General features: G+C 37.9%; 1 protein-coding gene across 1 annotated transcript; it reads right to left on the bottom strand.

Moving 5' to 3' along the window:
* Nucleotides 1-2,939: 2,939 nt before the first annotated feature.
* On the bottom strand, nucleotides 2,940-20,737 carry CXADR (coxsackie virus and adenovirus receptor). The gene is made up of 7 exons (XM_009327792.1): nucleotides 20,572-20,737; nucleotides 19,686-19,890; nucleotides 19,161-19,316; nucleotides 17,609-17,731; nucleotides 17,125-17,263; nucleotides 16,580-16,766; nucleotides 2,940-3,514 (listed from the first exon to the last, which is right to left on the bottom strand). Exons 1-7 carry the CDS (start codon nucleotides 20,698-20,700, stop codon nucleotides 3,473-3,475), a joined length of 981 nt encoding a protein of 326 aa, XP_009326067.1. The 5' UTR covers nucleotides 20,701-20,737; the 3' UTR covers nucleotides 2,940-3,472.
* Between the last annotated feature and the right edge of the window lie 1,356 nt (nucleotides 20,738-22,093).

Here is a 22,093-nt window from a genome sequence, read left to right as displayed (position 1 = left end):
AACCGTGTTGAAACTACACTACACCATATGTAAGCAATTTTAAACAATATCATGTCTCTGATGTGGCTCACGGCAGCTGCACCAACGCTTATGCTGACAAGATAGGAGGTAGCCCAAGGCCAGGAAAGAAAAGCCAAGAGCCAGACAGGCTAGGCCAATTCTTTCTGTAGCATGCTGAACTCTGTCATTCAAAATGCATATGCTAGAGTCACGGTTTGAGGTTTCTTAATTTTATGCAAATACTTACAATGATATAAATGCAGGCATGGATACAGCTGTGGCAATGTGAAATTGCCTTGCACTGGCATAGATTTTCCCATTTCTGAGCCTGTTGCAGCCACATTGCCTGTAGGGCAAAGTTTGAATCCGAATCAGGCCCTAGACCATGGGAAAGTTCATCTGGTGAACTACCTGGCTCGCCCTAAACCCTAGACAGCGTGCGAGACACCACCGAGGCAGTCTGAAACCACATAACCGATCGTGGTAACAGCTTGCAACATGTATTTTCCAAAGCCTACATCAAACCTAGAGGTCTACACGACTGCAGGGCTCGGTAACCACAAAGAAGATGCCAGTAAGCGTGAGAATGGATGAGCACAGTGTTACTCTTCAGACATCTGTAATTATAACGGCTTTGGGAGAAACGAAACTGAAGTGGTCTGAACTAAACGGAGTAAAGTATCAGCTCGATCTAACAATTCCCATTTGATAGAACAACGTATTACGCAGGGATGGTGGGAAAGCACTGCAAGTTAGTTTATCTGTTTTGCCGCAAAGATGCAGGCTACCGAGTATAGGCAACATTTAGGCTTTGTCTGACTCTCCAGGTCCAGGCCGGTTAGCTTGCCTATAAAGCGTCAGATGAGATATTTTTGGGTGTGGACAAGAGCACAGTTACCAAACAAGCACCTGCTTGAACTTTCCTGGCAAGAAGTTAAGGTACGTGAAACGCACTACTTCTTGTCATTTAATAGTGCTGGCACAAGAGCCAGGGTGTTTTCCACCCGCTGACCGTGCATGACCAAGCTATTTGGCGTATTAGATACAAAGGATAAATGGTTGAAAAATTCATCTATAACCAAGTAAAAATGCCTCCTGACATCTACAATCAGTCCTAAACAGACACCTGGTCACGATAACCTGTACAGGCATGACCTCCAGGCTTCATTGTTGTTTCTTTCAAGCCTGAGAAAGGTGGCAGAAAGCAGATTGAGAGTCAGCCTCAGTCTTCGGACTTCCTGTGTGGCATCAGGGAAGCTTTCAAACTTGTACCCTGTTTACGCCACAGCAACATAAAGTTAACAACACTTACCTGGTGGCCTCACTGGGGTAGACTCCTGGACTAAATACCCAACACACAGTACCTTTCAAAAGACTCAGTATTGTTATCTGGACATCTGGTAAGAACATGTGGATTAGCCAAACAACTCATGAGACAGATGACAAAGTAGTTGTGTAGTTACTAGAGTCTTGAAGAAAAACAAAATGCAAATTTCTTTGCAGAATGGAGACACATTTAACTTCAATGACAGCATTTGTTACATACTTCTTTACTTAAAATGTATACTTATGAAAAGTTAATTTAGGTAGGAATTCGAGTACAAAAATTAGTTTATTTCACTTATTCCTTCAAGAACATACTTTGGTCCATCAAGTTTTGCAGATTTTTCTGGGAAAAAAAGGACTTTTTTTTCAAAACTCAGTTTTTAAAAAAACTGTAAGCTTGCACAGTAATTCCTACCTTTTTCCTCCCTTCCTAAAACACCAGCAGTTAAGCACTTAGATGATGGTGATCATTAGGCAGGGAAGAAAGACACTTATTCATCTTATATGGAGCGCGCTGTAGCAAAAAAGTTAAGTTATATCTATAAATCACTACCTTTCGGAACATACACTAAACAGGCAGTTGCTGCTTCTTGACCAGGCAACTTTCATACTGATCCCAATGGAATTTTACCCTGATTAATTACTTGCCAGATTCACTCACAGACAAGTTTAGGCAGCATGGAGTCAAAGGAGAGAGTGAGGAATGTGTTTTGGCATAAAATCAAGTGCTTCTTAAGGGCAAAGTACCTTTTCTGTAATTATAATATTGAACTTAAATTAGATATGCAATGATTTTTTTTTTAAATTGGCTACTTAAACATGTGACATTTAGAAACCCTCCCCTCCTTCATTTTTCTTATGAAGATATTACTATTTTCTTAGACGGTTTTACTTGTTTTTTCATGTGCAAAACCAATTACATGGATCTTTTGGTGAAAAGCATCCGAGTTTGAGTTTATTCTAGAATTAGCTGCGCTCCTCTCAAAAACAGAAGCAAAAATAATTTAATAGGTAACATATTTTTTCAGCATTTTAACCACCAGTTTCACCAATGGATTATACGGTTGCCTTCAGACCACAGCATAACAGATATGGATTGAGGTTTAAATTCGTATCTACATATTTACAATAGCAAAGAACCAGCACATGCACATACACCCAGTATTTCTCAAGAGCACAGAAAGATGTAGTTGATCAAAGACAGGTTTAGGTTTGCATAGGCTCACCGTTACTTCCTAAACGCCGGGGGGGTCCTTCAGGGTGCTGATTTATGTGGACTGTGACAGATAACGAGTTACCAAAAATGCCCAAGTGCCAGCGGGGTACCAGGCTCCGAAAATTAATTACTAAGCTCCCATCCACGGGATCAGTCTACAGTGGTCTCATCCTTACATGGTTAGGTAGATTAATATTTTCATTATGAAATCAATACCCAAAGTCTCCACGTCGCAGGAGGCAACAAGGACCCCGTAACTAGCCTGGTTTAAAGGGCGTGCTCTTCTTCCCTCTGGTCTCCTGCAGGGTAAGCTGGGGAGCAGAAGGAACGAGGCAGTGTACAGGCGTGAATTACCACAACACCTGCATTAACAGATTATGCTGAAGCATGCGTTAACTGTAACGTTCAAGTATGTTTTATTAAGTGTTATAAAATATATACAGTCTTAAAATACAGCACATTTCACACACAGGTTTTAAGACCTCGTTGGTATCACTACAGCACTGAATAGATGATACACTTCCTATCAAATCAGCAGACCAGAAAGCTAGGAAAACCCAAAACTACTCTGTTTCGGATTACAATCTCTTTCAATGCCCCACTGCTTAAGGCTGTATTTTCTACTACCTGAGTTGATTTTGTTAACCTCACGAGCTTTTGAATCTCTGTGGTGGTGGGGCAGAGAGGAGTGATTATGCACACTTTTCAAAATACAGAACTAGCAAGAAAAATGTTGGTAGTCACTTTGTAAACTTTGCATTAAAAACACGTAAAAGAGAAAATTTGGTACTTACAAAACTGAATACAGCCTACTTAACAATCTTGAATCTAAAGTGAGATCAAGTAAAAAACCAGCACTTCATTTCATAATGTACTTCAGTTTCACCAGACTTGAAACTCATGCAAAAAATGATGCCTGGTTCTTCATGTTTATACCACTGTTATGTCACCAATCTTGTGTGCGATGTCATACTATAAAAAGAAAGAATATCATTAATCTATATTAATCTATATTAACAAGAGGCTAGATACTGTAATATACAGTAATTAAATGCACGATTCCAATCATCACCCAAGTTACGGTCATTCAGATTAGAGTTTATACCAGTGTCTTGCAGAAAACCAGTGCAGTGGTGTAGCAAATTGACTCCATTTATCACTGGACTGTAAATGACCGTAAGCTTAACTTAATAGCAAATTTTCAGTATCTTCACCTAGGTTATTGGAAAATCCTCATAGATTTCCCAGCACATAACTTTAAAAATTGATGGCAGTAGGTATCTGTCAAAGTCTGCTTAGATGTCTCTTTCCTCAGTTTCATACCAGTAACTTGAATTAATGAAGAACCACACATTTTTGTTGTTTACTGCTATAAACACTCAGTTTTCTCAAAGAATCCAGAGACTCATCCCAATCTGCATACTTGGTTGTTTCACCATTTCCTTAGAAGTCAGTTCTAGTTCCTCGACTATTTTTGTTGACTTTTTCTGGGGATACTTTTTTGCACAAAGATAGTAAAAAATAATTCTTTGTTCCAGTTACAGTTCTTCATCAGCTCTGTATTCTTTGACTTAATATTCCAAGACTGATATTGTAAGAAAAATGATAACTAAGCATTTTGCTACCACTCCATGCTGCAAAACTGCCTTTTCTATATGCTGCCTGTACTCAAACTCTGCTGATAGTCACCAATATTAATTTTCCAAACATGATATTCTAACCAAAAACAACTCTTCCTAATTAATAATCCACAAATGTATATGGATATATTGCATCTACTGGAAACATCTCATTTTCTTACTCCACCATTTCAGCTTATTACAGGCTTTTGTAGTACTATACCAGTCCTCACAGATTTTTAAAACATGCCTCAATGCCACAATAGTTTCTCCGTAAGACCAGTAATTAAAAAAACCTGACTCAGGCTACCTCTGTAACACCTCACTCTCTTCCTTGCAAAGTGTCACTCTGCAATTAGAATTACACATCAAATAAAATCTTCCAGTTGCACGTGACAGTAAAAATAATCGAGTACCTTCACACAACTTTGCTTGGAAGCATAACTCAAATCAGTACCAAGTACTGCTTGGCATTAAAACACGTTTGCCTTCTTTCTATTTAAAGCTGTTATCTAGCATGAGAATCTGTTTTACAGCTTCATTCTGGCTATTGTTTATATACTTTTTCTTTTAAGGAATGTAACATTGTAAAAGTGTATTTTCAGGATTATTTATCTAACATTTTCTCCATTTTGGAAGATTCTGGCAGCATAATTTTTTTTTTTCTCCTGGAACTTATTTCCCACCCTAACCTAATACATCTATCCTCAGCTCTAGTATCACAGGAACAAGAACCCTAGTATCAGCCTGAAATTGTATTTGATCAAATTAGCTGATGCTCTGTAAAAGGCATATTAATTGGGACTGAACACTGAGAAGTGTCCTTTCTGCCTGTATTCCTGTCTTTGCACCACAGCTAACACAACACTCCTATTCCCGACCTCTTGCATTAATAGCTCTCGAACAGATAACTCGTTAATAATTAGTAAACATATGCCTTCTAAATAAAGATTAAGCTGCTCCCCACACGGTTCATCCTATCCCACTCTATTGGAAAAGCCTGAAGAAACAGAGCTCTTATATGCCAAAACGTTTATAAATCTAGCTATTTGCAGGGATAAGGCAGGCGTGCAAGTAGGGGCTCACGTAACGACGGCTCTCCATCAAGCACGTCCTGTTCACTCCCTTTCATGAATGAGTCAAGAGACAATTAACATACTCTGCTTATGAAGAAAAAAAAAAATCTGCTATATGGCACACTGAGGTGAGCTGGGATGGGGCGAGAGCTTTTGATCTCCCAGTTGTTTGGAAAAGCAAAAGTTTTTAAAAATCAGATGCTTAAATGAGCTATAAGGGCAAAAGGGAACAAATACAACATAATCTGTTCTCCTTTGCCTGCACTGTCCTGATACTTTCAGTCTTGATTTTCTTCTTCCCTTCTCACCTAAGTAAATCCCTACCAAAAAAAAAAAGTAAAGAAAAATGCAGTCTGGCAAGTGAACCCTAGCATGCAGCTAGAGGTTATTCATGCAGCTGTGATAAAGAAAAAAAAAAAAATTCCACCCACCAGTGTTGTAACTTACAAACAGGATGTGGTAACTCTTTTGGATCTCACAAGGAAAAATATCAATTAATGAGAAACTGCTGTCTGCCCAGGTACTTGCAATCATAACCTTATTACATATCAGCTGGAAAAACAGGGGCCGGTCTAAAATACAATATATGGTGTATTTAGTTTAAAGTGCCTAATGCCTAAACCAGACACAAATGAATAAAACTGGTTAGGAACAAAAACTATAATAGAAAAGATCAGTAAAAGGAACGACCCTCCACAAAAGCGTGTTTAATAGCAACATACTATACTCAGAAAAGGGAAAAACTGTCTAAAAATCCATCCTGATTCAGTGGTGAAATAAACCCAGCAATCAGAAATAAAAAGGCGGCATGTAACATAAAGAGGAAGGTCAGCCACCAACGTAAGTGGGAAGCTGCAGGCGGAGGAAAGTTGTCTAAAAAGCCAAACACAAGGAGTAATTTGTTGCTGACAGGGCCAATGTAATGACGGCAAGAAGGAGCTTTACATCTCTCTCTATGTAACTCAGCCTGGCGGTGTAAGTATACAGGGCTAGGTACCTCCAATATCAGTAACAATGAAGGGAAGTTCTCGACACATCTTGATTCTGTATTTGCAAAATAAATAGGATGAACTACCTTATCCTGAGAATACTTTCCAACACACTAGTAAGTGAGCAGCAGGGAAAGGGGTGGTGAGGGAGCATCAAGTAACCCAGCTGAGCGATGAGGGACACCAGCCCAGGTCCATACTCTCTCCTACACGCTGTCGAGTGGAAGGAGAGAGAAGCTGCCTCCTTCCGAGGTGACGCCAAGCAGGCATCCAAGCTGGGATCTCTGACAAAGCCTCCAGGGGAAACAAGTTTGCCTTCGCATTGGCAATGGGCTTTGGGGGATCTTTCACCCTCAGGAAGCTGCCTAATGAGATCTGCCCTACTATTATTTTTACTACAACTTGAAATACCCAGGTAGCACTAGAAGTACTGGAAGAGTGACTATTGTCAGGACAGAATTAAAGAACAGCAAACAGCAGGAGACAGAGACAACCACAGATGTTCTGACCAAGGCAACTATCTTTAAACACATATATTTGAAAATTCTCTGTGATTATGAAAGAAGTGAAAATAAGCACTAGATGGGCAGCAGGTGAAGACTGAAAAGACTCAAGGATAGCTTTTAAAAAATGACAGTGCAATGCGAAACTCTAGTTCCAAAAGTCCACAGAACTATCTCCATTCTAACAGATGTGGAAGCTGAGGAATAAGGAGATGTCAATGCTAAAAAAAAAAAAAAAAAAAAAAAATCACATGACTAAATCATGACAGAGCCAGGACATCAACCCTAATCCTCCCCTTCGTTAATCAGGCTCCCTTGCCTTGGGGTTCTTTTATTATGGTTATTATTGGAGGTGAGTGACCTCTGTTTGCCATGTCAAGCATGAAGGATGTCCTAAGCTTCCCCGCATGTTCAACAATTTCCCCCCCATATACAAACCATAAAGCCAGCAGCAAGTTAACATGGCTGGCACAGACACGGGATGTTGTCAGAATAAAATTCGCGTGTGTAATATAATGACCCAATTTTCACTGTCAGTTGGATACCCCGCTCAGAGGGCTGATTAAAACCCTGGCTTGCCCAGGTAACACCAGGGGCAGGGAAATTATGCTAATTCAGGCAACAAAAAGGACTGTTGAGCTAACACTCCTTCCAGCTCTTTCATCCAGGAATAAAGGATTTTAGTGGGTTGTCTGAGACTCCTGCCTGCCCACCCAGTTCATGCGCTATTAAAAAAAATCACACTGATATGCATATTTTATATTTAAATAATACACCTAAAATTCTTGAAGTAGCAACATAACCTTGATTTTAAAATAATATAATCAATGTTTAGAACTTCAATGCCTTTCAAGTATGTAAGTCTAGCATGATCACAACTGTACATTATCTGTACAAGAATCACAATTTCCATTGTCTTGCTCCTAAAAGAAAACCAACAGATACAATTGCGACCTGTCCGAGGGTTTTTTTTCCTGAATAAGCTGCAAATGAAGAAACATCGTTGGTGACCTTAACTTCAGTCCGAGGAAAGTAGACATTTTAATGACTAACTCTAAGCTCTGGTCCATACTGGTCAATCAAGCTTCAGTTACGCTTTCTTTTTTGGTAAATAAAAGGGGTGCAGAAGTATGTACTTCTCACCTAGCAATATAGTGTGTGTAAAGGTAATATAAGTACAGCGTTTCTCACCACAGCTGTTCAAACCTATCAAAAACTACATTCGTACCTCAGCTGTACGTTTCCTTTAACGATCTCTGTACAGTTTACAGCTTTTTGTCAGAGCTTATACAGAAAAACATCTTAATTGATACAGATGACAATAACCCTTTTCTTACCTAAATGATTTCCCGAATAAGGAACAAGAAAATAACTTTCCGGCACCTAAGAAGGTTATTTTGCTTTCTGCTGGAAAACCTAAAATGTCTTCGCAAGTCACCGCAAGCCACCAGCAGGGCCGTACGGCCGCGTTTAGCCGCAGAGAAAGGGCCGCAGGCTGCCCGAGCCTCAGCCGCAAGAGGGCGGCCGGTATTCCCAAACACAGAATTTATTACTTTGTTTCAATACAAAGCACTGGTATTCAGCCATAAAAATGTTCTTTCCCAAGTGGGCTGGAGAGGGTATGGGAGACCATAACTTTTTTTTTTTTTTTTTGAAGTTCTGTGTTTTAAACACGGTGAGTTTTCTCATCGTAAATAGGGATACAAGGTAATTAAATTAAATAGGTTACGTAAAGAGGTCACCCAAACCACAGCGCAAGTCTGAAGCAAGAGAAGATGATGCTGCAGTTCTTAAGCAATTTCATACTGAATTACAGAATACAAGGACAAAACCAGGGCAAGACCAAACAGTTCGTTTGAAGCTGTGTCCTTTTAGTAAGTTGTAATTTTTCTTGTGTACCAACAAGAAACGGGGAAAGATACATTAAAGTAATTGCAAGCTTTCTTTTGTATTTCACAGCTCTTACAGCTTAGATGAACTGTTTCTGCTCTTGACAGTTACAGGATTGGAAGTGACATGGAAGGGCATTTTATTTATCCGGGTAAGAAGTTCGGTGCTAGCAGCCACAACATAAGCTTTTTGACATGTTCCACAAACCACCAGCTGTGCCCCAGAGTTGTCATCTTCTTTAGCAGTCACAAGCAATTCAGTAGCTTTATGTATTACCACCAGTTGTCTCTATTTCTGGTTTAAGGGCATCAGTGCCCCTCCCACCTGAGCTATTCTACTAGTAAATGGAAATCTTAAGGAACAATTTTATCTTGATCTCCTACAGTTAAGTAAGGCACAGCACAAGTGTTTTGACTTCAGCCGATGTTTTCTTAGAAACACCACCCGTTCAGATGACTAGCGAGGTGCTGTGAGCTGGTGCTGCTGCTGGTTGCTGTCAGAGACCTTAAACATCAAGAGCGGATGCTCTGCTGCACACTTGAACTTCTGTGAAATTTGACTAATCCTGACTGCTGTTTAACAAGTAAACCATTACCAAGCGATATGAAATAAGGAGATTCAGATTCCTGTATGGGATAATAGTTTCACTCACAAATCATGGAGCAGGCCAAATCATAAGCTACAGAAAGGTGTTACTTCACTTGTACAGCAGTAACTGGCCACAAGAAACAAAATCTCAGTTTCTTTCCTATTCACACAGAACGTAATTTGCAAAACTGACATAATTGGAAGCCATTATACTAATGATAGTAGATGAAATTACTTCTTTACCTCTTTACCATCTGATGTACTATTCCTTGATACCACATTCTGAACAAACTGCTAGCTAACCTCAGTGACCGCTGCACCCCTGGAGATGTTTGGGCCCAGAGCACCGAGCAGCTCTGCTGTCACCGTTTGCCCTGTGTGGGGTGTTCAGGAGACTTTAGTCTACGGTTTCTGACTGTTTCTTTATATGGTATTGTTCGCAATAATATAACCAAAAGCATCATATACAGAAATTACCTCATGGTAGGAAGAATACAAGACCCTGGAATTTAAGCAATGAAGATATGCTGGCTATATAAGGAACTCTAAACGCAAGAAGGTTTTGCAGATTGTCTGAAAACCCCTAAATCAGATGCTGCTGGAAACCAGAGTAGAGAAAGGCTTCAAGAAGTTGGACAGTCCATTTGTGTTTCCAGAATTCAGGTCCCTCCTACAAAATTCCCCACAACCTGATCAGACTCGCTGCTTTCCTCTCCCCATTTTACAATTAGGAAAAGTACTCTGGGAAGAGAGTCCAATACCTTTCAGGTACAGCACTCAACTTTCGTCCTGCCTGCCTGCAGCTCACAGAACCACAGCATCCAGCCCTGAGAAGTGGGACAACTGTCACTGCATCACACAGCTTTCTGCGCTTCCCAGCAGACATACTGCCTCCAGAGGTTTATCCCCCGAGGAAAAAATTAGGTTACTGAAGGTAAAGTGATGTGCTCTCAGATGTTAATGTCTCTTCTAATACTGCCATGTTTTAAAATTGTTACATAAGCAAATTGTGTAACCAACACGCTCAACTTCTGTATAAAGCCATCTAGCAATCCTGACATCATACAAGGTTCCTGTATATGAGTTGCACAGCTTTCTTCATGTTTCCTGAATAATACGGTAGAATTCTCCTTCATCTGGTCAATGCTGTCTAAAAAAAACAAGGAAATGTCAATGACTCTGCTGATCCACTAAAAATGAGGACCCAGCTAGCAGCTGCCGCCGCTAAATGCTATTGACTTTGCATATTCAAAGCAACCTGGCCAGTACTCAACAGCTGAAAGCTGAGGACTTCAAAACTCCAACTTTTGAGGGCAACACTAACATTGACTTACAACAATATAAAAATCAAAGGATCCTTAAAGGATCCTTATTTTCAGAAACTTGACTTTGAATGGAAGTCAGAAGCAGGGACAATGCAATCCTCCAGGCCGGTTTTCTGCCAGAGTGGTTATTTTACAAAATTAAAGGCTCATATTCTTCTCCCGATAGCTGAGCCTGTATCATTCTGCAAAAAGCCTAAAGCAAGTTTAAAAAAAAGCAACAGAATCATCATAACCCAAGTACACACATTATTTTTATGTTAAGATGCAAGTCTTGATGTTGTGAGCCATCACCTACAGTCATCCCACAAGTGAAAGGTAATCTTAGAATAAGCTGAGACTTGGAAGAGTTGGCAACATTCATAGCTTCTTTCACTCTACTCTTGCTTTTCCTCCTCGATCAGCTATTTTCTTCACAAGCTCTTCTGGTTTTGTTTTATGGATTTTACACACAAGAAAGCAAGGCTTAGTTGCTGGCATTTACTGTTCCTGAAACAGTCTAACAATTAACTGCCTATCAGCATTATCATAGAGCTTGAACGAACCCAAGCTTCTCCATCTGAGAAGTAAATTGGAAATAGTAAGCTCAAAGTACACAAAGATGTTCAGAGAAAAAAAACCAGCAAGCCAGACCTTTTAAGAAACTTTTTCCAAGGCATTGCCTAATACACATGTAAGGACCTGAAAGGTTCTGTAGAACTACCACATGATAAGCGCCCTCTATTCTTTCAGGACAGTCTCGGGAAAGTGCTAGCTGCTTTGCTGGAATTCCCACAGACAAGCTGGAGGTACTCAGCTTCTCCGATTCACAATCATCTCATCTCCAAATAAAAGACCTGGAGCAGCTGAGGCACGCAAGTGCCATCTGTGACAAAACTGCCACCTTAGGAAAGGACGGAAATCTTGAACTTAGGTCTTGACGTTAACGTTAAAAGGGTGTAGAAAGGCTTCTTAGAGCTCTACAGATAGAGACAAATCTGAACCTTCATTTTTATTAGGTTTCCTTTCGTATTTAAGCAAAAGTCTTAATTTGAAATAGGAAAAATTCCTAAAGGTTTTTCCACCAGTACTCCATTTAACTTCATATGCTTGTGCACACATGTATCAAACAGGTTTTTTTATATATACACAAAGAAGTGGCTGTAACATCTGGCATGGCACAGGTATGCATTAACATATGAAGATATGCATACATTATGAACAAACGTAAACTAATTAGGCCTCCAATGATACAATCCATGCCATTAACACAAACAGAGCCCATGCCAGACTTTGTTTCCTAAAGCTAAATACGTGCCCAAAATGACACTGGAGAAATTGCTTTAATCTTAGGTAAAATGACAAGGAAAGTCATCAGTTGGTTTGCAAGGCCAAGGGGTGGGGACTATCCCAAGTCAACTCCATTTGAATCAAAAAAGATGCATGTTAACCGACAATATAAAACCAAGCATTCTATCAACATGCTTTGAGTGCTGTAAACCTGCTTGTTTGAATTTTAAAAGACAAGAATTTATCAGTTTCAGGATTTTTTGGTTCTACCTAAAGTAAAGAGGGATGAAATTTAACCTAAAGTTCCTTTCCAGCCTTATGTTTCATAATAACTGTTGAGAGCGCTCTGGTATGTTTTTAAAATGGATCACTACACCTGTGTATCTACAATTAGAAACCACAAATAAGCGCATGTTTTAAAATATCTGAAGTTTTACTTCCCTTAGAAATTAATGGGGGGAAAAAGCAAGAAATAAAATTATTAATGCCAGTGTGGTATACACAACCATATTTATTAGTTCACTTCCAATTACATAAAGAGAAACCTGAAACCATACACAAGTGCTGCTTTAAAATAAAGACAGACTACTGTTTTCTCCAACAGTTTTATTTCAAAAAGTACACAAGTCTGTCATGGAACTACAGCATTTTAAAATTTTGGATCTTGTTTTTACAAATTCACTCACAATACTTGTATTTTAAAATATCATTCCCCCAAAAGTGTGAATATAAAACCTCATACTGAAATTCGTATCAGTATTCAAGTCCATGCTTTGTGCATGAGAAGCGTAACGTAACATCGTAACATTTTGGATTCCAGGAAATATTATTGCTCCAATTTCAGTTGAGCTGTGCCTCAGTGCTAGAGGACCAATAACCAAAGGGTCCCGTAAAGCACCTATCAAGTGTATAAAACAAGGTTTAAGTGACACAAATAGTATTACGTCTTTAGACTGGAACAAAGATCTAAAGTGATCCAGAATATACACTGTTAAGAACAAAACCAAAAGCCTATCATGGAAATCAGTAATATACAATATTCAGCATTACAGAACAACTTGCAATTAAGAAGTCTTACTTGTACTATTAAGCAGGAAGCATACATCTAACATAAATGCGACTATCAGAGTTGATAGAGATGTATGCATCATACATTTCTTTCAAAAGACACGTTTTACCCCTCCAACAAGGCATTTCTGTGCACTACAGAGTTTTGGAAGAAGTATTCATTTTTAGGTAAGGAAGTTTCACACAAATATCTTTAAATATCCATTTCAGAAAGTTTATGAAAACGCTTGTAATGTATGGACAAGTGTTACGTAACCTCTACAGTATTACAAGTCTAACACTTTATTCACACCATGCTAAAATTGAGGTTTTTCTTCCATATATAGTAGTCCTCAACAGGCAAGTTTACAGTCATGACATTAACTAGAGGTTTCTTGAGTCCACTTAGAGTATTTACATAATAGTACCACCCCACCCCTCCCCACCCCCCCCTTTTTTTTTTTTAATGAAATGAGACATTAAAAATGCCACCTTCTAACCGGTATATCAGCTGCCATTACTTCCTAGAAGAGTTCTGTTAGCAGAGTTATCTGTAAGATCGGACACCTCACATGTTTAACCAGTTCATCTCCTACACAGCTAGAAATCATTGCTAAACTATAGTAGCTGCTTTTGAGAATCATAATCCAGTGTAAGCGAACAATCTACTGACTAAATAAATAATTTATAATAGCAGTATTATGTTTTCATAGTAATGTTGTATCCATTCAAAAAGGCATGATGATACCAACTTGAGGCAAAATTTACCCCAAGTCAGCTGTTCTTTATTTCAGATAAGGACTATGTCAGATTCTATTTCTTCTATTTTCCATGCAATTACATAAATAGACAGACACTGTCAAGGCTGCTAAGCCTAACAGCTAGGCTCTGAGGGCACATCACGCTGTCCTTCTGTTCTGTCCATTTATTATTTTGTACAAGCTGACAGAGCATTAAGTATGTGTAAACTCTGCTCTGTATGCCTTAGTGAGATAAGTTTCTGTTCTTGAGTGTCCTAGGGCTTACCTGACTGAAAGCACAGGGTCTCAGGCCAAACCAAAAAAAAAAAACCACCAAACCACCCAAAACCAACCAACCAAACAAAAAAAACACATGAAAAAACACACCAAAAGCTAACAAACAAAAACCAAAACGCACATCTAATCTCACATATGTCCACAGCTGGCTAAGAACCAAATTCAGTAGGTTTGTTGCCTGGTTGCTTAGGTTTATAGCTATCTCTCAGTCTGTGATGCAGTTTCGTTTTGTACTCCACTTGTATTTATAATAACTATACCCTTTTAATTAAGGAAGGCCTTAGTTTCAAGGTAAACAATCAGTGTATGATTAAAATCTCGGAAGTCTCTTCTATCACAATAATTGGATGCAAGAAGATGTCTCCTCATCTGTTGTTCTTCATAAGCATATGTTTGGCACAGTTACTAAACCTATTATTTACCACACAAGTAAAAGTCAATTGTCCATCTCACTGGTACAACAACTGAACAGTTTTCAGGAATATAAACGCTTAGATCATAATTAGCAATTGAAGGAGTAACTGACATTTTGAAATACAGAACAATACAGAGAGAGCCACTGAGGTCACATCCAAAAATAGGCATGAAGAGGTATAAATAGTACATAGGAATCAAGAAATCAAGATCACAGTGTCGTGTTTTAAGAACTGTACCATCACCTAAGCACCTGTTCAAACAGTAAATTTAGGCACCGGAAATTTCATAAAAACTGAAGTTACAATCAGGCAAAGTTTATTGAAAAGGCACACATGAAAGATAAAAAAACCTGATCTCTAACAGTATCAGTTTACAATCTAAAAAAGTCCCTAATGTAAAACTAAGTCTAGAATACTTAATATCCATTCAAGTTTCTAAATTCAGTATGAAGGGTATGTTCTTTACATTAATAGTGCCAGTCAAAAATTGTGCACCTAACTACAGATAGGACAAACATTTAGTAGTAAAGTAGTAAGCTGAAGAATTTATCACAGATCTATAAGCAGCTACAAAAAAGCAGATGCTAAACCTAGAAGTTTGGGGAAATGTTTTTTCTCACACTGTTGCTACATACAAATAATCCTAACATCTTTCAACAGGCTATTCAGGTATTTCCTTCATCAACATCAGTGCCACATACTATATGCCTTTAGAGTTTTCCAAAATACCTTGCAGTTTAACACCTATAGCTAGAACAAACTGAAGGGACTCCCCCTCCCACACAGGATGAGGAAGAAAGTAGAAAACAGGAAGAAAGAAAAAAATCCACAGAGATTCAAACTGCACTAAGCTTTAAATCCAGCTTCCACAGGTATATAATATCAGTCATCAGAAGCTATCAAAAGTCCTTAAGCGTGTGTGAAAGTAAGATAAGGAATTGTTCTGCTCGACCTGTAATGCTTTAAGTTTGCAAAACTGGGAAGAAGGGGTTTTAATTTTGAAACATGAGATTTGTATCAACAATTCTGGGTAACTATTTCCTCTCAGATTCTGGTTGCATGAAACTTGCTCTTAGAAGTCTAAACGTCTGTTAATAAGAATATTTAGGGCTGTTGAAGAAACAAGGAGAAATGAGCTTTAAACTCCTTGCAAATTCATACAGAAAGGTATTAGCATCTTAAGTAAAAGCTAACTACTGCCTACATGCATATGGGAAAAGATGTTTCCAAAGTGATGTTAGAGCAAGAGGACAGATACCAAATGCCAGTTACTGAACAGCTTTCATTAAAACCCCATGGAGCTTCTAGGTAATTGGTTTGGAAAGAAGAGTACTGCCTCAGAATCTAAACAGGCTTTGGAAAATGCAAGGTACAATTAACTTCAGACCTGTATAGAGATACGTAGTTATTCTTACTGTGACAGTAAGAGTTGACCTATAGTTTTTAAAGCTTAGATACCACTACCAACAACACGATAGGGCCTCTTGCATCAGATAACATAAGTATTAAAGTTATCTGACATGACTAGAACTAGTTATTACAGAAAAAATCACGTTTCAAAGAGCTTGCAAGGTCTCCTGTCACATTTCCACTCACTGAAATTTTAAATTCAGAATAGATTCATTAAATTAATTGAACCAATCAAACAACTGGTAGCCCCTGAAATAAGAGCTCAAGAAGTGCTCCAAACAAACATTACCAAGTTAAAGAACTGCATAAATACTCAGAGTTTGAACAGAATTCAAAGTCGTCCTCAGTATTTCAGCCCCCTGTGCAACTACATCAGACAGTGGCCAAATTAAAATATTTCTGGTATTCCAAAATTGAGGATAAAATTTCAGGAACTCTGAGAAACTTCATGGTCTACATATGAATGCTTTTGTTACTTCTCACTTGTGTCTCGCTGTTACATATTCAGAACTGCACATCAGCTGACAGTGTCTCTTCAGCAACCGACCAGAGGTCCAAATACCTGCAGTGTCCGATATTTATTTAGGAACTCCAATGCTTTTAGCAAATAGTTCGACTGTCATATACTAAGTTTAAAATTAAAAATAAGAATTGGTGGCTTTTCAAACTAACTTGTTCATTTTCTGCAAGGAAAATTGCATGCCATTGTTTAAATGAGGGATGGAACACAGTAGTTTTCTCTAATACTTACAACGAACACTTAAAAAACAGCATTTAAATTAATAATATTTTATACTATGGACCCATCTTTGCTTTGTGCTGGAATCATCACAGGAACAGCTCCCATTCTACTTAAATTAGGTGCAGCTACCTTTGAAGGTGCAAAGGTTGGGTTTTGACCAGGAGTACGTTCAAAGTCTTCACTTGGGACTTGGCTATATGAAGTTTTGGTATATCCTTCCATATTTGAGGGAGACATTGAACCCAGAGAAGAACGATTGCTGCCTATGTAGCTGCGGGCTGTTGAACTGCGACTTTTTGGAGGTGGAACATCTTCCCTGACATAAACAAAAAAACAGTTGCAGAACAAGAATTCAGTCACTGTTACTACGTGGAAGCTTACAAAACAAATTTTCAGTTTGTTTCTTTCTATTCTGACACAGTAGCCAAAAGAGGCTCACATATTACTTTAAGTTAAAAAAAATTTCAAGTATTCATTGCCTTTAAAATCTTTACTGAAATTAGACATGACTACACCATATTCAAAACAAAAAGTTCTCTGACAAGCTGTTAGCATGTTAATAAGCTTTCCAGATTAAGACAGAAATCACAACTTAAGAATCTTACTTGCAGAAATACACATTTAAAAGTTAATCTGCAAATAATACTGCTCAGAAATTAGAGATATGTCATTACCTGATATCATGATGTACTTCTTTCTCATATTTCTTCTCTCTATGTTTCTTACAGCAACAGAAGACAAGAATAACCAGTACAGAAACACCCAGCAGAGTTCCTATAATAGCTCCAGCAATTATACCAGCTGTATTTATAGCTAGAACAGATAAATAACAATACTGTTTGTTAAGTGTCAAATTTATACAACCGACTTCTTTTCTCTCAACTCAACATTAAAAACAGCATGTTTCCACGTGATCCAGGTTAACAGTGTATCACTGAATCACAGAGATAATGCTTCAATCACATGCATTTAAAACAATAATAAGAGTTACAGATTTCTGCATAAAAAGCAATATTTTGGGAAGTAAAGACTTGGAAGTGGCAACCATCAGTTACACAACAGCGTTGGGTTTTTTAACCTTTTAGGAGTTTAGAGAATCAAGATTATTCAGTTTTAATACACAAAACACTATATGACCATTACACAGAAAACACTTACGTGGGGTGACATTCAGCTCAACAGAACATTCATCCGTGCCAACTCTGTTTGAGGCAACACAATTGTATGTACCAGAATAGTCTTGAGAGGCATTTTTCAAAAGAAGTTCCCCTGTATTTTTATCTACAAACAACAAAAGATAAAGGTTTACCACTTTCCAAAGTTTAATTCCATATTCAATACTACATAATTATTAGTCCAGCACATAAATGAAATCTTAACTAAAAAATGTCGTATTAAAAATACCCAAATAAAAACAAAAGTCTATCGCACTACAAAATACTGTTATTTGTAAAAGCTTTTTACCTTGTTAGAAATTTATTCCTCGGCATTTGATTTTAATATTAAGCCTACAGACAGAAAGGAACAGATGCTTAAGGGGCAAATTCTCTCATCCTAACACAGAATTCTAAAATACAAGATTAACTGCATCCCAGAAATACCTCCTCCTCTTCTGTCTGTCTAAACCAATTCTGCACAACCAGCTCAGATGCCTGCAGAACCTATGTTCAACATGAGGTGGATCTAACCTAAACACTGCACTCCAGTGGGTGACCAACTAAGTCTAGCTATGCTGACAGAGTAGGAGACATGAATCAGTGAAAACAAGAAGAGTATTTCCCGTATGAGGAAGAACCACGCAAGTTCTTAACTCCCTCTCCCCTAGACATTCACTTTGGCTACTTTTAGAAACAAGACCACTTTGTCCTTTATGTCCTGCACAACCCGAGTTAAAATATGTCTATTTCTAAGCAGATTCTTAAACTGCTTCATCTGCAAGGAAAACGCACTATCTCAAGGTTTAAGGTTTTCATAACTACAAAGAAGATCAAAATGAATTGGTACTGAGCAGTACTTTTCCAAAAAAATATTCTGAAGTAACTTTCACAAAGCCAAAACTCACAAATTAACCTTCTACAATTAAGTTCTCACAATAAAAATCCAATACCACCACTATAATAATTTGGGATCCATCAGTCAAAATTCGTAACATATAACCCTTTCCTGGATGCTAGCTCTTGTAAGAAGAGGTAAGACTTCTCTTCTTTACTCTGGATAGCTTTTCTTCTAAAGACTTGCACCCCTTTTTAAGGAAGAAGTTCTGTCACTTGATCAGAAAGTAAAGACCTCAATTCAATCTCTAATAAAATTCAAGCTTTTTATCTCCACTTCCCTGAAGGCAGCTCTAACGACTGGTCTAGTCTCTGTTCTGACTCTTCCCCACCATCCACCTGCGCACAAAAGCAGCCAACATCACCAAGCAAAAGAACTCACAACACTCATGCACAAACGAGCATGATTCTGCAGCCTAATGGTAAGAATCTCAACTTAAAGCTTGAAACATTTCCCACTATGAATAAAAAAAAAAACAAACAAAAAAACCCAACTTGTTTCAAAGTCAGTTTTACTATCAAGTGAGAGGGTAGAAGTGACCCTTATCTTGACTGCTCTATACTAAAATTAAGGATGAGATGCTCGCAAGTCAAGATAAGCCAAAAATACAAATGCAATCTTTCTTAAGTATTTCAGAATAAATAAAGTTTGACAGTACTCGGTATGGAAGTGGCAGGAAGTTCCTGTGTGCCAGATACTCTTCTCCAGTCATAAGACAACAGTGGGGATCCTTCTTGTGATGCACATTTCAAGATAACGTCTTTTCCGATCTCCTGTGATCCTTCAATGGAACATTTAGTTCTTGCTGGCTTTACTAATAAACAAAGTATTATTGAATTAATAATAGCCACAATAAAAGTGCTTACTAGTTGTGTTCTAGTAGGCCAGTCCATTTTGCTAAAGGCAAAGCTTGTGCAACAAACCATTTCTATGCATGGGAAGATTTTCTATGAAATACAAGCCACGTGTAGAATTTTTTTAAATGCTCATTATTCTGAATATTATTCCCTTCATCCCCCAGAAGAGAATGATGTCCACCCCCCACAAAGTCTCAATAATGGGTGCATCATCATAGATTCATTACGGCTTTGCCTGACAGAAGTTTTAATTTTATATATCAAATATAGGATGGAATAAACACATAAAAAGTGTCACTGAAAATTCAAGAAAAACCTTATCTTACCAAGTACAGTCAACTGTATTTTTTGGCTTTGAACTCCAGGAGCCTTCTTCACTTTGCACTGGTATGTGCCAGTGTCTGCTGACTTTAAATTCAGGATATCCAATGAACCATCACCAGATCTAGGATCAGGATTAGTAAACTGCATCCGCCCAGTCATAGCAGCATAATAATGATTATAAATCCTGTCTACAGCATACATAATTATCTATGAAAAAAGAAATATGATTCAGAAATCCACTTGGCATTTAAACGTTCAAAATAATTTGGTATCTTCAGATTCTTGACAGTTTCTTTCTACTGTTTCAAATAATCCCAGAGGCATGACATAGCCAATATCTCAATCTTCAAAATATCACACACAGTACTCTAATGAACACTCCAACCAAACACCTGTCCAAGTAGCAGCATGCCAGCATTGACTTCTAACTGAAAGAAAACTGTCTAAAATTCCTCTAACTTTCATTCTGTAAAACCTCTCTACGAAAAGGAGTCATCTTTCTGATAAGGCTTTAGAAGAAAGGAAAGAGTTAATAACTAATGAAAAGAGTTAATACATTTAAAATCAAATTCCCATGAATCAGTTTTCAATCAGGAAAATATTGCAGGTACAAAAGCATAATTTATTTTCTGTAACTGAAGCATTTTTAATTTTACAGTTCTCCTTTAGAAGACAAGTTTATAGTGAGAAATTTCTTCACACAATCTGCTATACCAAAACTTTCACTATATTTCATATGACTAAAAAAAAAAAATAATTTAAGATCACAAGCGATCACAAGCAATCCCAACCTGAAAAGGTGGAAGTTTAAAAAGTCAGTAACAAAGTTCATACATTGACCTACTCAAACAAGTGAATTAACACTGTCCAAAAAAAGTAGAGACTTACTATTTGTTCCTTCTTTTGATTATCTGCTGGTATCAATACCCACTCAATATCTAGCGGGCCTTCATCTTCTTCTGAGAGTACAAAAGTACATGGCAACGTAACTTTCTCTCCTTGTGCTTTTTCAAACATTGATTGGTCAACTGAAGTTATGCTTAGGCTTCTTGTTAGACCTATAAAAATATATTTTTGTTTTAAAAACACTTCACATGTAGTTTTCACTGTAAGTGTTCTATTATATATTGGTATATAGTCAAATCCATCATATACTTTTCCTGTATAGAAATCACGTCCTTAGTCAGACTTGTCACCACTTAAGAGATCCTGTGCAGTACGTTACTGAACACAATGCAAAGTCATGTACTGTTCATTTGGAATCATATCCAACAGGCAGTGATATCTTTCAAACCATACGATTTTTTTGGTACAATTCAAGTCCCATACGAAGCTAAATAAATCAAAATTTTCAGCAGCAGGTTTTTCAAGTTATTAGAAAAAAATCACCCTACAACTACTCCCTCATTGGTAAAATGAGAGCATGGAACAGTGATGAAGTCTGCCAGGATGGACAGAATTGTGAAGTCTTGGGTTAGATCAAGTTAAGTTACTCTGTCTTGTGGTATAAGGGCTGTTCTATCTACAGGGAGTAAACAAATGAATCCTTTCCAAAAATCTCAATGAGTTTTTAGATTTGTTCGCCCTTTCTGCTTGTCTTACTCCTCAAAAAAAGACTCTGTAATCCTTATCTGTGTGCCTCTAAGCAAAACATGTTTCCAAACAACAAATTTTCCTCAATTCAACCCTGAAAAAGAACCTATGCAGTGACTCAGACAGACTTGCTCAAAAGGCCTGAAGCAAGATTCCCCGTTTTTTACAACAAACATAGGCTTCCCTCGAGTGTATAGACCCATACACCGCAATCAGGAAGTGGAAAGCTCCATTTGCTCATTACAGAAACAGGCTTGGCATTTGTACATCCACTGTTTTGTCCACCTTGCCGGATATCAAGCTCAGATTTTCACAGTCATTTTATGTGTGTAGGTTGCTGCCCATCATAGTTAGACAGTCACACAGATGTTACCACAGCCACAACAGATGCAAGGCCACAAGAGTGGCCAGTGTGAAGAAGATAGATCGTTTTGGTGCATCTGTAGAATCGTAGCCTCAGATGAAATAATATTAAAAATTATTATAAACAGTGCATTTAAGCTCTAACCTGTGCTTCTACGCTAGCTTAAGTTATTATCTAACTTGCACTTCTCCGTATAGTAGAGAAGCTCTAGTGCATTTCTGCAGTAGATCAGACTGCAACAGCTATCCTTCTACCTTACTAGAATTTTCCTCTGCATCAAATCTTTGGATTCTTTTCCTGATGTTAAAACAAAGGGATCTTTAACAGGTATTTTAAAAAAAAAAAAATTATTCAGAAAGAAAAAGCACCTGACATACTAAATTCCAGACAAAAGCCTCCAAGAAAAGACCTTCACAATTGTTAATAACACACAGTTACAAATTAGGTAGGCTT

The sequence above is a fragment of the Pygoscelis adeliae genome, unplaced genomic scaffold, assembly GCF_000699105.1.
Source record: "Pygoscelis adeliae isolate BGI_AS28 unplaced genomic scaffold, ASM69910v1 Scaffold14, whole genome shotgun sequence".
Taxonomy (NCBI): Eukaryota; Metazoa; Chordata; class Aves; order Sphenisciformes; family Spheniscidae; genus Pygoscelis; species Pygoscelis adeliae.
The sequence above is the reverse complement of the archived record's forward strand: the minus strand, read 5'-3'. Positions and strand labels throughout refer to the sequence as shown.

What these genes read in the sequence shown, in the direction of transcription:
- CXADR (XM_009327792.1), bottom strand. Translation starts at nt 20,700, where the DNA reads ATGTTTGAAAAAGCACAAGGAGAGAAAGTTACGTTGCCATGTACTTTT. An exon ending in TCCTGCCACTTCCATACCGA is followed by an intron (nt 17,732 to 19,160) that starts GTACTGTCAAAC and finishes TGTTGTTTGTAG; the next exon opens with ATAAAAATACAGGGGAACTT. An exon ending in TGAGCTGAATGTCACCCCAC is followed by an intron (nt 17,264 to 17,608) that starts GTAAGTGTTTTC and finishes TATCTGTTCTAG; the next exon opens with CTATAAATACAGCTGGTATA.